Consider the following 13,271-nt stretch of genomic DNA (forward strand, 5'->3'; position numbering starts at 1 on the left):
TACCTAGTCCTGGGTGTCGGCGTCTTTGAATTCACTCTAGTAACTGACATAAAGCATTTCTTTTCCTAGCAATAACTGTCCCCTTTGTTCCTCACAGTCCTGAAGTGTTATGATACCGTGTTGGATTTACAAAGGACTGCTATTTATATTTATTTTTTTTTCACAAGGAAATATGGAAGTTTCTCACTTCAAGGACCTAGTATTTCTGGTGTTTATAAATGTAAACAAAACATTATCTTTTTGAAGAAAGGACAGAGTTTCCTTAAGGGCCTTAAGACAGCACAGTACAACCTCCTAAAATTATCAGAGGCAAGAATATTCTCAGAGACATCTTATTTACTTGGTCTGAGTAATGACTTTTGTTCACAATGGTAAGCTTAGGTATTGTGGTTCTAAATAACAGATCCACGTTCTTGCTGGTTGATTTTGTGAGCCTCTTTTGTTTGTGCCCAGTGGAAAGATGAAGGCACCTTGAAAAAGATTCAGCACTTAAATTACAGAACCATCTATCCAAAAACTATATGTGGAATTTATATGTATTAGTAGAGGAATTCATTACTCCCAAGTGCTGAAACTGTGTCAGCCTGTAGTCAAAGGACTTAAAAAACAGCTGTTCACAATCTGCACAGACTGAACCTGCACAGACACAGGTCTGCCAGCATACAAGAAAATCCCAAACAGATGTTTGAGATCTATAAGCCAAGGCAGAGGAGGAAATGGCAATGGTTTACGCATTATTTTACTCATTGCAGTACATATATTGGGTACTCATTCCTCCTTATCCACAGGGTTTGGGCCCACCTTGACTACGATGACCACTCTTCCTTACCAAGCTATTCTGTACGCTTTGCAAAGGAAAATTCTCCATTCTATCTGTAGAAGCAGATCCATCATAGAGCAAAGAACATGAAGTTTACAAGTGCCAAGAGAAGAAAAACAAGAAAGGAGAGTCATGCAATTGATGGCAGTGGTATTTCCCTCAAAAAGGAGCACTCTAATTCTAATTATTTGCATATTGTACTATCATCTTTTTCATCATTTTACGTCTTAAATTATTTAGCGAGAACGTTTTTCCAATGTACAATAAAGAATTGTGCTGATCTCAGCTAGATGTTACAAAGACAATCTGAGGCAGCTGTAGCGACAGTATCTAGCAGATAAGTTTTATAAATGGAAGGAGAGATTTGCCTAACTTGTCAGTCTAGAAGTTTGCCATCTATTCCAGACTCATCTCCTCAGCTCACTTTTTAGTCAGTGGGAAAAATAAACACTTCTAAGAAAGAGATAATTGCCAGCCACTCTCAAAAATTGATTGAATTTGGATGAACTGCTGTTTCTCTCCATTCAGACTTAAACATCACTTTGTTGCTGAAAGTATCCGATTTGCAACTAGTGAAACACAAGGTAATAAAAACATCAGGTAAATCAGCTTATTATTTATGGATCTTATGACAATAACAACTTTACTTGAAAGTGACACAATTCAATACGATTGTCTATATTGAATAGTAGAAATCTCTCCTACCTTTTACAGCGTCCTTGCACAGGGTTACTATTCTGTGGACAGTATAGTGGTGAACTGCATGTAAGAAAATTCAGTGCAAGCATATTGCATCATCTTCCTGTTCACAAACACTTCACCCATGTAAATTCTACTCGCTTTTATTTGATCTTTTACATAAAAAATAACTTTGATATATTTTTTCCATGTCTTTTACAGAGTCATGAAATATATATTATAACCTAGGGAACTATGTAACTTCAGTTTAACACAGAGAAAACTGCCCATATTAAGAAAAGAGAGAATTGCCATTTTTGGTTTTCCAAAATCAATTGGTTTTGTTTTTTTTGAGACAAAACAGGTAGAATATAATTAAATAAAATCTAGCCATATTTTTTAATCTTATTTCTTGTAATGAAACAATCACTGAGCAGTTTTGCTTCTCCTAGTAGCAAAAGGATTGGCTATTAAAAAGAATTTCTTCTCAGAAGAGATGGTCAGGCATTGGAACAAGCTGCCCAGATAAGTGGTGGAGTTAACATCCCTTGAGATGCTTAAGGAGTGGGCAGATATAATATGTAGGGACATGTTTTAGTGGGCAACATTGGAAGTAGGTGGATGGTTGGAGCAGATAATTTTAGAGATCCTTTCCAACCTTAATTATTCCACAATTTTAAAGGAGAGGATTCCTGGAAATAAATAACATCAATAAGACAATGCACATATTTAAATGAAAATGAAAAGGTAGGATCTTTATCAAATGTTCTTAAATATGCAGGATATTATTTCCTGCATCCAAATACATGCTTCTACATTAGTATTTAAATCTGACCTCGCCTTATTTAAAAAGCTATGACTACAATTAACTGTTTTGGAAATGGAAGTCCCAGGGACAGACAGATAGACACATGTAAAATGTGAATGTCTGCACATAAAGCAGGGCTTGGGTACTGAAATTTATACAAAATTAAAACCTTGTGGCTCCGAGAATAATAGAAAAGATAAGCAGGGAGTGATAGAAGTCATCCAAAAAAGCATTTGAAAGGGATTGTTAAAACTGCTGACAGGAATTGTTTGAACACAAATAGAAGACAGAAGCTTAAACTAAAGGGCTTGACACTCATGAACACCTGACACTCGTATTTCAGAATCTGTTTGCTGGATGCCATTCGAATATTTGTATCACAAATCTCTGCAAATCAAAGTAAATATTTAACTAGTAAATCTGTGCTCCCAAACTGCTTTTATATTCCCTTTCACCTCTTTCTTTTCTTTCTTTTTTCTGGCTTTTTTTTTTTTTCCCCTCCTAAAACAACAAAGAGTTCTTATCACAGTAATCCTGGAAAGAAATCAAGCTCCATCCACAGTTTTCAGGTTACCCAAATCTTTGTAAAGTCAATAGAGATTATTTAGGAATTAGTGAGGGAATGTTTGATTAGCTGGAAGCAACATAGGGAGTTTTCAAAGCCAAAAAAATTTCCATTTCATAAACAGAATAAAGGAATACGTGAGAAGATTTTGTGTAAGAGCATCAAACTTTGTTTAGAGCACCGAATGCTACTGAAGTGTATTTAGGTAACAATTGATCATGGGAACAAGGCTATAAACTGCAATCTGTCAAGTAGGGAAAAAAGGCTTGCTTGTTTTCCTTAAGCAAACAGTTACTCATAGCTGTTAGTTGTGTTTGACTTATTTCTGTTGAATACTTATTAAAAAGAAGAGTTTATAACATGAGGACATCATGTTACTTAGTTAAAGAGGGAAGCAAATTCTAGGAGCAACAGTTCAGTCCTGCCTGCTTTAGTCCTATGAGAAAGACAATTCATTTGGTAGTTTCTGTATCTATAGTAGCAGTTTGGCACTAGCAAGTGAATTTACTCCAGAAATGTTATTTGTGTTCTGCCGAGACAGAAGAGATTGCACGTCTTTCATTTTCTGGAGCAGCATTAAGTCAGTTTGTCCCTTACGTCCTGTTTTAGTTGCATTCTTTACTTTGAAGAGCCTACATTATTATTCTGACTTAAAAAGTTGGATAGATTTGAGCACTGAGCAGTCATTGACAGCGCGAAGTTCAACACAGGAAAATTCTGGGTACTGCACCTGGGAACAAGCAATACAAAGGTGGGGACGGGAGACAAATAGCTAGAGAACAGCTCAACAGGAAGGGACTTAGAGGTGCTGGGGACAGCAGCTCAGCGTGAGCCAGCAGCGTGCCTGGGCAGCCAAGAGGGCAAACTGCCTTGTGAGAGGCCCTGAACACAGCACAGACAGCCAGTAAAAAGCAGTCATTTTCCAATTATTCTTTCCTTGGAATAGCCTCACCTTGAGTATTGTGTGCTGTTCTGGGCTCCACAATACAAAAGGGGTGTTAAGGTCCTTGAAAGAGTCTAAAGGAGGTCAACAAAACTGGTAACGAGGGCAGAGAACAAATCCCATGAGGAGTGGCTGGGGACATTTAGATTGTGCTGTCTGGAGAAGGGGAGGGCATGAGGCAACCTCACTGATCATTGTAGCTCCCTGAGGACGGGGAGCAGAGAGAGGTAATGGGCTCTGCTCCTGGGAACCGATGACAGGATGGGAATGGCACAAAGCTCAAAGCTGCATCATGGCAAGGTTGCATTGGACATGAGGAAAAACGGCTTCCTAAAGAACAGACTTCCTAGCAGTCCCCACACCTGTCAGTGTCTCAGAATTATTGAGATAATGCCTTCAGTAATGTGCTTTAACTTCTGATTAGCCCTGAAGAGGTCACACAGCTGGACTCGGTGATCTTCATAGATCCATTCCAAACAAACTATTCTATCTACAATTTATCTAGTAAAATCTAGCACTGTAAGAGCAGTAAGTTGCAAGGAGTTACTCTCATCTACCTTGCTAAGAGTATCTATAGCATTAACTTTGATTAAAGTTATAGTCAATATGAATATAAGTTTAATTTTGCTTAGAAGGAGAAAACCTTGGAAGAATTACAGCATTCCTGGGAAAAAATTCTGCTTACCAGATCCACTGTTGCTCACTTGAGTTATTTTTTCATCATCTTCATCACTGTCACAGTTTAATAGCTGAAAAGCTGTCTCTGACTCTGTGTCTATTTGATTCGCATCTGAAGCACAGCTTCTCAGTGCCACAAGGCGATGATGTATGGCTGCATACAGATATCCAGCATCTTTTGATCTTGCCTGCAGAAATAAAATTTAGAGTCAAAATTAACAAAGAAACCTTATTTTTATAGAGGTGCTGAAAAGTTCCCTAAAGTAATAAAATAACTTCATTTTTTTTTTTTTAATCAAGATAATGTATGTAAGATTCACAGTAGTTTATTTATTTCTGAAAATAGATTTAAACACGAAGGATGCCAGATTCCCTTCAATGGTCGAAGCTTTAAAATATTCCATAATCACATAAAAAGAAATCCCTTAAAAATTATCTGCCCTGAAAAATGTCTGTTTGTACTGAGTATTTCATACTCTAGACAATTCCTGAATATAATTCCATATAATATAGTAAGGCATTGAAATGGTAATACACGTTTGCATTTTCATTTACAGAATAAATAAAACTTTTAAAACCTAACCACAAAAAATAATAAATTATATTTATAAACCTTAAAAATATACTGAACTTTGCTGCACTTTTTAAATCAAGAAGGGTACTGAAGACTAGACAAGGGACCATTTTGCCAGTACATAAAACTTTAGAGCAACCATGTCCTGACTACTATGTTCTACTTTTGTTGTCATATCTCAAGGACAGGATTAAAGATGGTACAGAGAAGGACACTCAAAATGATAAGGGCATTGCAACTGGATAGCCAGGGAAGTGGTAGAGTAACCAGTCCTGGAGGGGTTCAATTCCAGATGTGACACTGAGGGACATGGTTTAGTTTGACGGGATATCAGCTATAGGGATGGACACCAGCTGCTTCATTGATGGGAACATCATACCCCTATGTGGTAATTCCTTGCAAATAAGTCCACCACATTTCCATCCTCCACTTACCAGCCCCAGCCAAAGAAAACCACTATTCCCAAGAGTGTTGTCTTACATAAAGTCACATTACCAGCTCTCTCAGCTTCTCCTCACAGGAGAGGTGCTGCCATCCTCTTGTCATATTAGTGGCACTACTCTAGACTCTTTCTACTATTTCCAGTCTCTGTGTACTGGGGACCCTGAACTGAACACAGGATGTCAGGGACAGCCGCACCAGCACTAATTACAGGGGAGGGGCAGAGGGGAAGGATCACCTCTATTGACCCAGTGATACTTTGCCTAATACCAGACAAGAACACATTTAGCTTTCTGATAAGAAAGGGCATATTGCAGACTCTTGTTCAGTTTGGTGTCCACTGGAACACTTGAGTCTTTTTCTGCAAAGCTGCTTTCCAGTTGTGGAGCCCCCAGCATGCACTGATATGTTGGATTGTTCCTTCTCAATTGCAGGGCTCTCTACTTTGTTAGAAGTCAGCTGATCTCTCTAGCCTGTTCAGGTTCCTCTGGATGGCTGCACGACCCTCTGGGGAGTCAGACACTCCCCCACTTTTGTGATATTTATGAATTTACTAAGAGTGCACTCTAACCCATTATCCAGGTCATTAATAAAGATGTTACACAGAGCTGGACTTATTATTGAATTCTGGGGTTACTGGCCTCCACCCAGACTTGGCATCACTAAGCAACTATCCATCAGGCCCAACCATTCAGCCAGTTTTCTCCCCTTCTCACTGTTTGCTCCTCCAGCTCATGCTTGAGCAGCTAACCTTTGAGGACATTCCAAGGGACATTACCAAAGGCAAAGGCCTTACTGAAGTGCAGGAACACAATATGCACTGCTCTCCCTTCATCCATCAGACTGGTCATATTAGAGAAGTTTGTTGGTCAGGCACGATAAGTGTTGCAAGCACTGTGTCCAGAATCACAGCAGAAGGCTGCTGCTTTGTTCCTGGGTAATTTATGAATGCATGACTACCTGTATAGAAATTCTTACTAGGTTGCCTTTCTAAGAAACAGTAAGTGATGCATGCTGTACTGTGGAACAATACTGATTCTTTCAGTGGTATGTGAACCAGAGTCTAGAAGTGTCTCTCCTAGGGAAATATTATATCTTCATACCTTTTCTGAAGTATAGTGGGATAACACTGTTAACTCATTTCATAACAAAAGCCACATGAAGCCTAAGCTAATCACAGCTTAACAAGGCATTGAATGCTATTCACTAAAACCATAGCCCCAGCAAGTCTTTGGAAACCTAAATGACATGGGGATTTGGGTGGGTTTTTATTTGTTGATTACCTGAATTAAAAATACTTGAACAGAGTGGTCCTCTTGATCTGTTGCAGTGAAACACAGGCTTTTACTGTTTGCTCTTTTTATCACCATTTGACCCCAGAGCCTGGTGTTGAGAATCAGTCTCAAGCTGCCTTGATTTCGCATAACTAAAATAAGGAGGTTCATTCATAAGTGATTGGAACTGTCTTCCTGTCTATTAGCAGTTACACCCAGCACTTCCGTGCAGCTAATATTTTCAGAATACATTAATTTCTTCAATAAATCTGGCATGCAAAGAAAGTAATCTATTGAAACTATAATGCATTACAAAAATGACAGCACTCCAGAAGTGTCTTGAAACAGTGCTCCTGCATGAACTGTCAGACTGATGGCTAAGCTAGAGATACTTTCAGGTAAAAAGGCACAGAACCTCACAACACAAGCTTGCATGCATAAGCAAACCAAGAGAAAAACACCCAGGCAAGGAAGTGCTTCAGTCTGTAACAAAGCTAACCCTATCAGGTTAGGATAGAAAGATTCTCAGCAGCTTGATTTAAATAAAGTTAGCTACTCAGTTTTAAATGCTCTAAGTGAAAATGATTCTACTCAGTAACAGTACGAGTTACTTAGTGTTTTGTGTATGAGTTGCTTTCTTATTTAATTCTTACTCAGCCTCGATTGCAACATTCCACATTTATTGCTGGAAGTGTCATTAAGCCTCAGGGATCCTCTGCCTTTTTCAATCCAAGTTGAAGAAAGTTTATTAAATAGGAAGAGCTTGCAGTTAATCTGAAAGAGAAATATAGAAATATATGATGCAAATTGTGATCCACTGATAACTTTATTGATTCTAAAACTTCATGTTTTTAAATCTTCTGATATGGCTTTGAATACATTCACATGCATGGGTACAGGATAGATAAAGAGATACACTGATGTTTTTACATAAGGCAAAGGACTCCCTGATTTGTGCTAATCTTTAAGTTATTCTTTGAAAACAATCAATGTGAATTGTGTGGCCAGCAGGAGCAGAGTGGTGATCATCCCCCTGTACTCAGTACTGGTGAGGCCACTCCTCAAGTATTGTGTTCAGTTTTGGGCACCTCACTACAAGACACTGAGGCCCTGGAGCATGTCCAGAGAAGGGCAACAAAGCTGGTGAGGGGTCTGAAGCACAAGTCTTCTGAGGAGCAGCTGAGGGGGCTGGGATTGTTTAGCCTGGAGAAGAGGAGGCTCAGGGGAGACCACATTGCACTCAACAACTTCATGAAGGGAGGTCATGTTGAGGAGGTTTGGCCTCTTCTCCCAGGCAACAAACAAGACCTGAGGAAATGACCACAAGTTGTACCAGAGAAGGCTTAGATTGGACATAAGGAAAACCTTTTTCTCTCAGAGAGTGGCCAGGCACTGGGATGGCTGCACAGGGAGATGGTGGAATCGCTGTCCCTGGCAGCGTTCAAGAGGCATCTGGATGAGGAGCTATGAGATATGGTTAAGTAGCTGTGGTAGCAATGGTAATGCAAGGATGGTTGGACTAGATGATCTTGTGGGTCCTTTCTAACCTTGTGATTCTAGGATTCTATGAATTTTAGTTTACTTTTTCAATTATTTCATCTTTGTTAATTCTTCATCCGTGATATCCACTAACAGGTTAATGCACTACAAGTGCTCTAATAGCATAGTTACCTCATTCTCCGAAAAAGTTACATAGTTATTCATAGAGGTAATTACTAAATAACACATTCTCTCCCAGAAAGTGTTTTGTCATTAAAACAAAACAAACAAACAAACAAACAAACAAACAAACAAAAAACAAAACAAAACAAAAAAAACCTTACTCAAATTACTTCTAATTTTGATGTTTCAGTTACCGTAGCATATGGATATCATATGAAGAAGAAAATATAAACCTTAAAATAAATAAATAAATAAATAGTAAATTAGCATATCTTAAAGCATTTAAAGTTTAAAACATAAAAGCATTTATTGATGTTCTGATTGCTTCAGCAGTAGATTCTGTAAACACGGTAAATTTTAGTAAATTCAGATTTAGACCTTCTTTCCAATAGCAAAACTGCTCACCATCAGGGCTTTATGAAATACACACCTGTAATACATTGTGTTCTTCTTCTTCTCCAGTTATAACTTCAACTTTATCTAACAGGATTTTCTCTCCTGGCTTGGAAATATGAGCAGCTGCTGCCTCAGTCAGTGTTGCATTCCTCAGCAAAGCTGTTCCTGTAGGGGGAGAAAGAAGGAAATCTCCTCTGTAGAATGGGTATTTTTTTGGCATGTATGGTGGCCCATGAATTCAGTACTTCCTGTGGCATCTGATGTCACTTAGTGTTATTATGCTTTTGTCCAAGTAGAAGAAAAAAAAAAAAAAAAAAAAAAAAAAAAAAAAAAGCTGCAATACTGCAAAATGTCTCAGATATTTTATGATCATTCTGAATTGAATGGGGCTCTCTGAAGACGCAGTGATCTGCCCCAAGGGACAAGTTGCAGAAACAAGCCCTAAACAATTAGAAATTGACTTTCCAGATAAAACTGGTTTCTAATAATGCTCTGGAGATTAAAATATAATGAAAAGCATATGTCCCAATTGATGCATCTATTATATATGTTTTCTATGCTGTTATTTTCTTTTTTTACTTTTGATTTGAAAGAATTAAGCTGCAAAAGAAGAAGATCCAAGTACAACAATTAGTAGAGAAGGGTGCAAAGATGACTAAAGGTGGGGACCCATTTGGAATTCCCTTAAAGCCAAGGTTTATGTGTCTTGCCTAGCAGAAAAGCTACCCAATGGAGTCACAGATAACCTCTGAAATCTGTCTTTACAGAAGTTCTAGCCCTACTGTCAGGTTACGAATGAATACAAACATCAGATAGCTTCAAACTGTAGTTCAGAAATGCATTCTGAAAATTATTCACTAAGCTCACTGCACTTTTTCAAATATCAAACATAGCAGTTAAGCTTTATCTTTTCCTGTGTAACTTAGATAATTAATTTTGAAGTCGGTCTAGTTCAGACCTTAAACCGCAGCTGCTTTCTGCAGCAGCACCCATTTGTCATCCTGATCCATTACCGAGAGAGGTCTGCTGCTTACACAGTGCTCACATCAAGGGGGAAAGAGCTGTTGCCAGAAGAGAGTCGGGGGAAGAAGAGGGGAAGAGAGGTTGCCACACCTTGTGCATCCCACTGACTACTACCTGCTGCTACTGTTTCATGCAGGGACCAGTGACACAGCTGTGAGCAGCATGAAGAACCTCAAGAGGGACCATAAGGAGATGAGAGCAGCAGTGAGGGACTAGGGAGCACAGGTAGACCTCTCATCATTCCTCCCAGTTAGGGAAATGGGGAGGGAGAGGGCTGATAGAATTTAAAAAATAAAATAAAATAAAATAAAATAAAATAAAATAAAATAAAATAAAATAAAATAAAATAAAATAAAATAAAATAAAATAAAATAAAATAAAATAAAATAAAATAAAATAAAATAAAATAAAATAAAATAAAATAAAATAAAATAAAATAATAAAAAAATCAATATATGGTTAAGGGAGAGGAGTCAGGAACAAGGCTTTGTCTATTTAAGCCATGCAACTAACTGAAAAACCATCCCCAGGTTAGGGTTAAAGAGAAGGCAGGGGAAGGAGACATTGTAATGAGGGTCTGCTATAGGCCCCTGGACCAGAAAGGCCAAGTGGATGAGGCCTTTTGTAAACAGATAGGAACAGCTTCACATTCAAGAAACATGGTTCTTGTGGGGGATTTTACCCATACTGATTTCTGTTGGAGGGATGACACAGCAGAGCACCTGCTGTGCTGATGATAATGTCCTCTTCCTAGTGGTACAGGAACCTGCAAGAAAAGGTGCCATACTTGTCCTCACCAACAAGGAGGGGCAGGTGATGACATGAAGTTCAAGAAGGACCATCTCCTCCAAGCTCAGAAGCAGTGCATCCCAAAAAAAGAGAAAAGCAGGAAAGAATTCTAGGAGGCCTCCATGGGTCAACAAGGAGTTTCTAGACTTAGTTTGGTGCAAAAAGGAAGTCTATATGAGTGTAAGCAGGAACATGTTACCTGGCAGAGCTGTGAAGATGCAGGATAGGAAAACTAAAATCCAGGTAGAATTAATCTAGCTAAGAACATAAGGGAGAACAAGAACAAATTCTGTAGGTGTACCAGTAACAAAAGGAAGACCAGGGAAGATGTGGATCCTCTCTGGAAGGAAACTAGAGACCTAGTTACAAGGATACAGAAAAAGCTGAGGTGCTTAATGACTTCTTTGCCTCAGCAAGGGCACAAGCTATGCTGCTCAAACTGCAGAAAGAAAAGGTAAGAAATCAGAGAAAGAAGATCTGCCCTCTGTACGTGGAGGTCAGGTTCGAAATAATCTAAACAAACTGAAGATGCACAAGTCCATGGGCCCCAATGAGATCCATCCACTGGTTGTGAGGGAACTGGTGGATGAAGTTGCCAGGCCAGTATCCATCATATTTGAGAGGTCATGGCAGTCTGGTGAAGCTCCCAATGACTGTAAAAGGGGAAACAAAACTCCCATTTTCAATGAAGGGAACAAGAAGATCCAGGGAACTACTGGCAAGTCATTTTCACCTCTGTGCCTGGCAAGATCATGGAGAAGAACCCCCTGAAGACCATACTAAGGCACACAGAAAATAAAGATGTGGTGATTGGTGGTAAACAACATGGCTTCACCAATGGCAAGTCATGCCTGACAAATTGGTGGCCATTTATAATGAAGTTACAGCATCAACAGATAAAGCGAGAACAACTGAAATTATTTATCTGGATTGTAGACTGACATTATCTTACATGCCATCCTGGTCACTGAACCAGAAAAAAATGGAGTTGATGGATGGAGCGCACTCTAGATAACAAATTGGATGGATGTTGGCACTCAGAGGGTTGCAGTGTTGCAGTGGATGGCTCAGTGTCCAAAAGGAGATGGGTGATAAGTAGTGTTCCTCGAGGAACAATGCTGGTACTGATGCTATTTAACATCTTTGTAGGTAACATGGACAGTGGGATTGAGTGCACCCTCAACAAGCTTGCAGAAGACACTGAGCTGAGTGGTGCAGTTCACATGTTAGAGGAAAGGGATGCTACCTAGAGGGATCTGGACAGGTTGAGAGGCAGGCCCATGTCAGTCTCATGAAATTCAACAGGGCTAAGCACAAGGTCCTGCATCTGGGCTGGGACAATCCCAAGCACACATACAGGTTGGGCAGAGAACAGCTTGAGAGAAGCCCTGAGGAGAAGGATTTGGGAGTGTCAGTTAATGAAAGATTCAACAAGACCTGGCATTGTGTGCTTGCAGCACAGAAGACCAACTGTATTTGGGGTTGCATCAAGAGAAGCGTGACCAAGGGAGCTGATTCTGCCACCCTACTTTACTCTCGTGAGACCCCACCTGAAGTACTACACCCAGTTCTGGGGTCCCCAGCACAAGAAGGACATGGAGCTGTTGGTTCAGGTTCAGAGGAGGGCCACAAAGATGATCAGAGGGCTGGAGCACATTCCCTCTGAGGACAGGCTGAGAGAGCTGGGGCTCCTCACCCTGGAGAAGAGAAGGCTCCAAGAGGATCTTAGAGTGGCTTTCCAGTACCAGAAGGGAGCCTACAGGTGAGCTGGGGAGGGATTTTTAAAAGGGCAGATTGCAACAGGATGAGGGGAAAAGGCTTCAAACTGGAAGTGGGTAGATTTAGACTAGATATTAGGAAGACAGACTTTATTGTGAGGGTACATTAACAGTTTGTCCAGTGAGGCTGTGGATGCCCCCTCCCTGGAAGTGTTCAGGGCCAGGCTGGATGGGGCTGTGAGCAACGTGGTGTAGAAGGAGATGTCCCTGACTATAGCAGGGGAACTGGGTCTTAAAGGTCCCTTCCAACTCAAACTATTCTATGATTGTGTGATTCTAAACACAGACTTCACATGCAAGTACACAGTATATTGTACTGGAGATGGGACATGCCGGTAACATTTGAAAACTATCTAGCACCATTCATTTGACAACCTCAAATACACACTCAAACGTGCAGTATGAAAGCTAGTCAAACTTATTTGGTGAGTATGCTTACTGGTTACATGAAAAGATTCTATGTAAAGAGATGTTGTTTCTCCTTCGTATGAATCAGCTTCATTGCATGTCATGGAATGCTTTTCAGGGCTCTAGAAAAGAAAAAAGGGAAAGTAAGATTTCCTATTTATACAAAGTGGCTATATTACTTCTTATTGAACAAAACACTGAATCTTTTAATGTACAGTAGGTAAAAGATTTGGAATTTTAATACATTATGAGTAAAAATTAGTTTTATTATACAATAATTATGCAATTATTGTATAATATTATTCTTCAGTGGAAGTAGTTTTATTGTCATGAAATTAGTTCAAGATCCTGCCAAGAATAATGGCTTCTTTGTAAGGATCCTGGTCTATGCTTTTAATGCACAGAAGAACTTACATGTGTAAGTAACAGCTAAT

General features: G+C 39.4%; 1 protein-coding gene across 2 annotated transcripts in view; it reads right to left on the reverse strand.

Moving 5' to 3' along the window:
- RANBP3L (RAN binding protein 3 like) overlaps positions 1–13,271 on the reverse strand; it is a 35,840-nt gene that overhangs the window by 1,666 nt on the left and 20,903 nt on the right. For both annotated transcript variants that reach the window (XM_072359422.1, XM_072359423.1), the window contains exons 10-14: positions 12,869–12,959; positions 8,874–9,004; positions 7,435–7,555; positions 6,791–6,933; positions 4,500–4,680 (exon numbers count right to left, since the gene is read on the reverse strand). In XM_072359422.1, coding sequence (XP_072215523.1) covers positions 4,500–4,680; positions 6,791–6,933; positions 7,435–7,555; positions 8,874–9,004; positions 12,869–12,959 — 667 coding nt within the window. The remainder of the gene's footprint in view (positions 1–4,499; positions 4,681–6,790; positions 6,934–7,434; positions 7,556–8,873; positions 9,005–12,868; positions 12,960–13,271) is intronic.

Source organism: Excalfactoria chinensis, chromosome Z (assembly GCF_039878825.1).
Source record: "Excalfactoria chinensis isolate bCotChi1 chromosome Z, bCotChi1.hap2, whole genome shotgun sequence".
Classification (NCBI taxonomy): Eukaryota; Metazoa; Chordata; class Aves; order Galliformes; family Phasianidae; genus Excalfactoria; species Excalfactoria chinensis.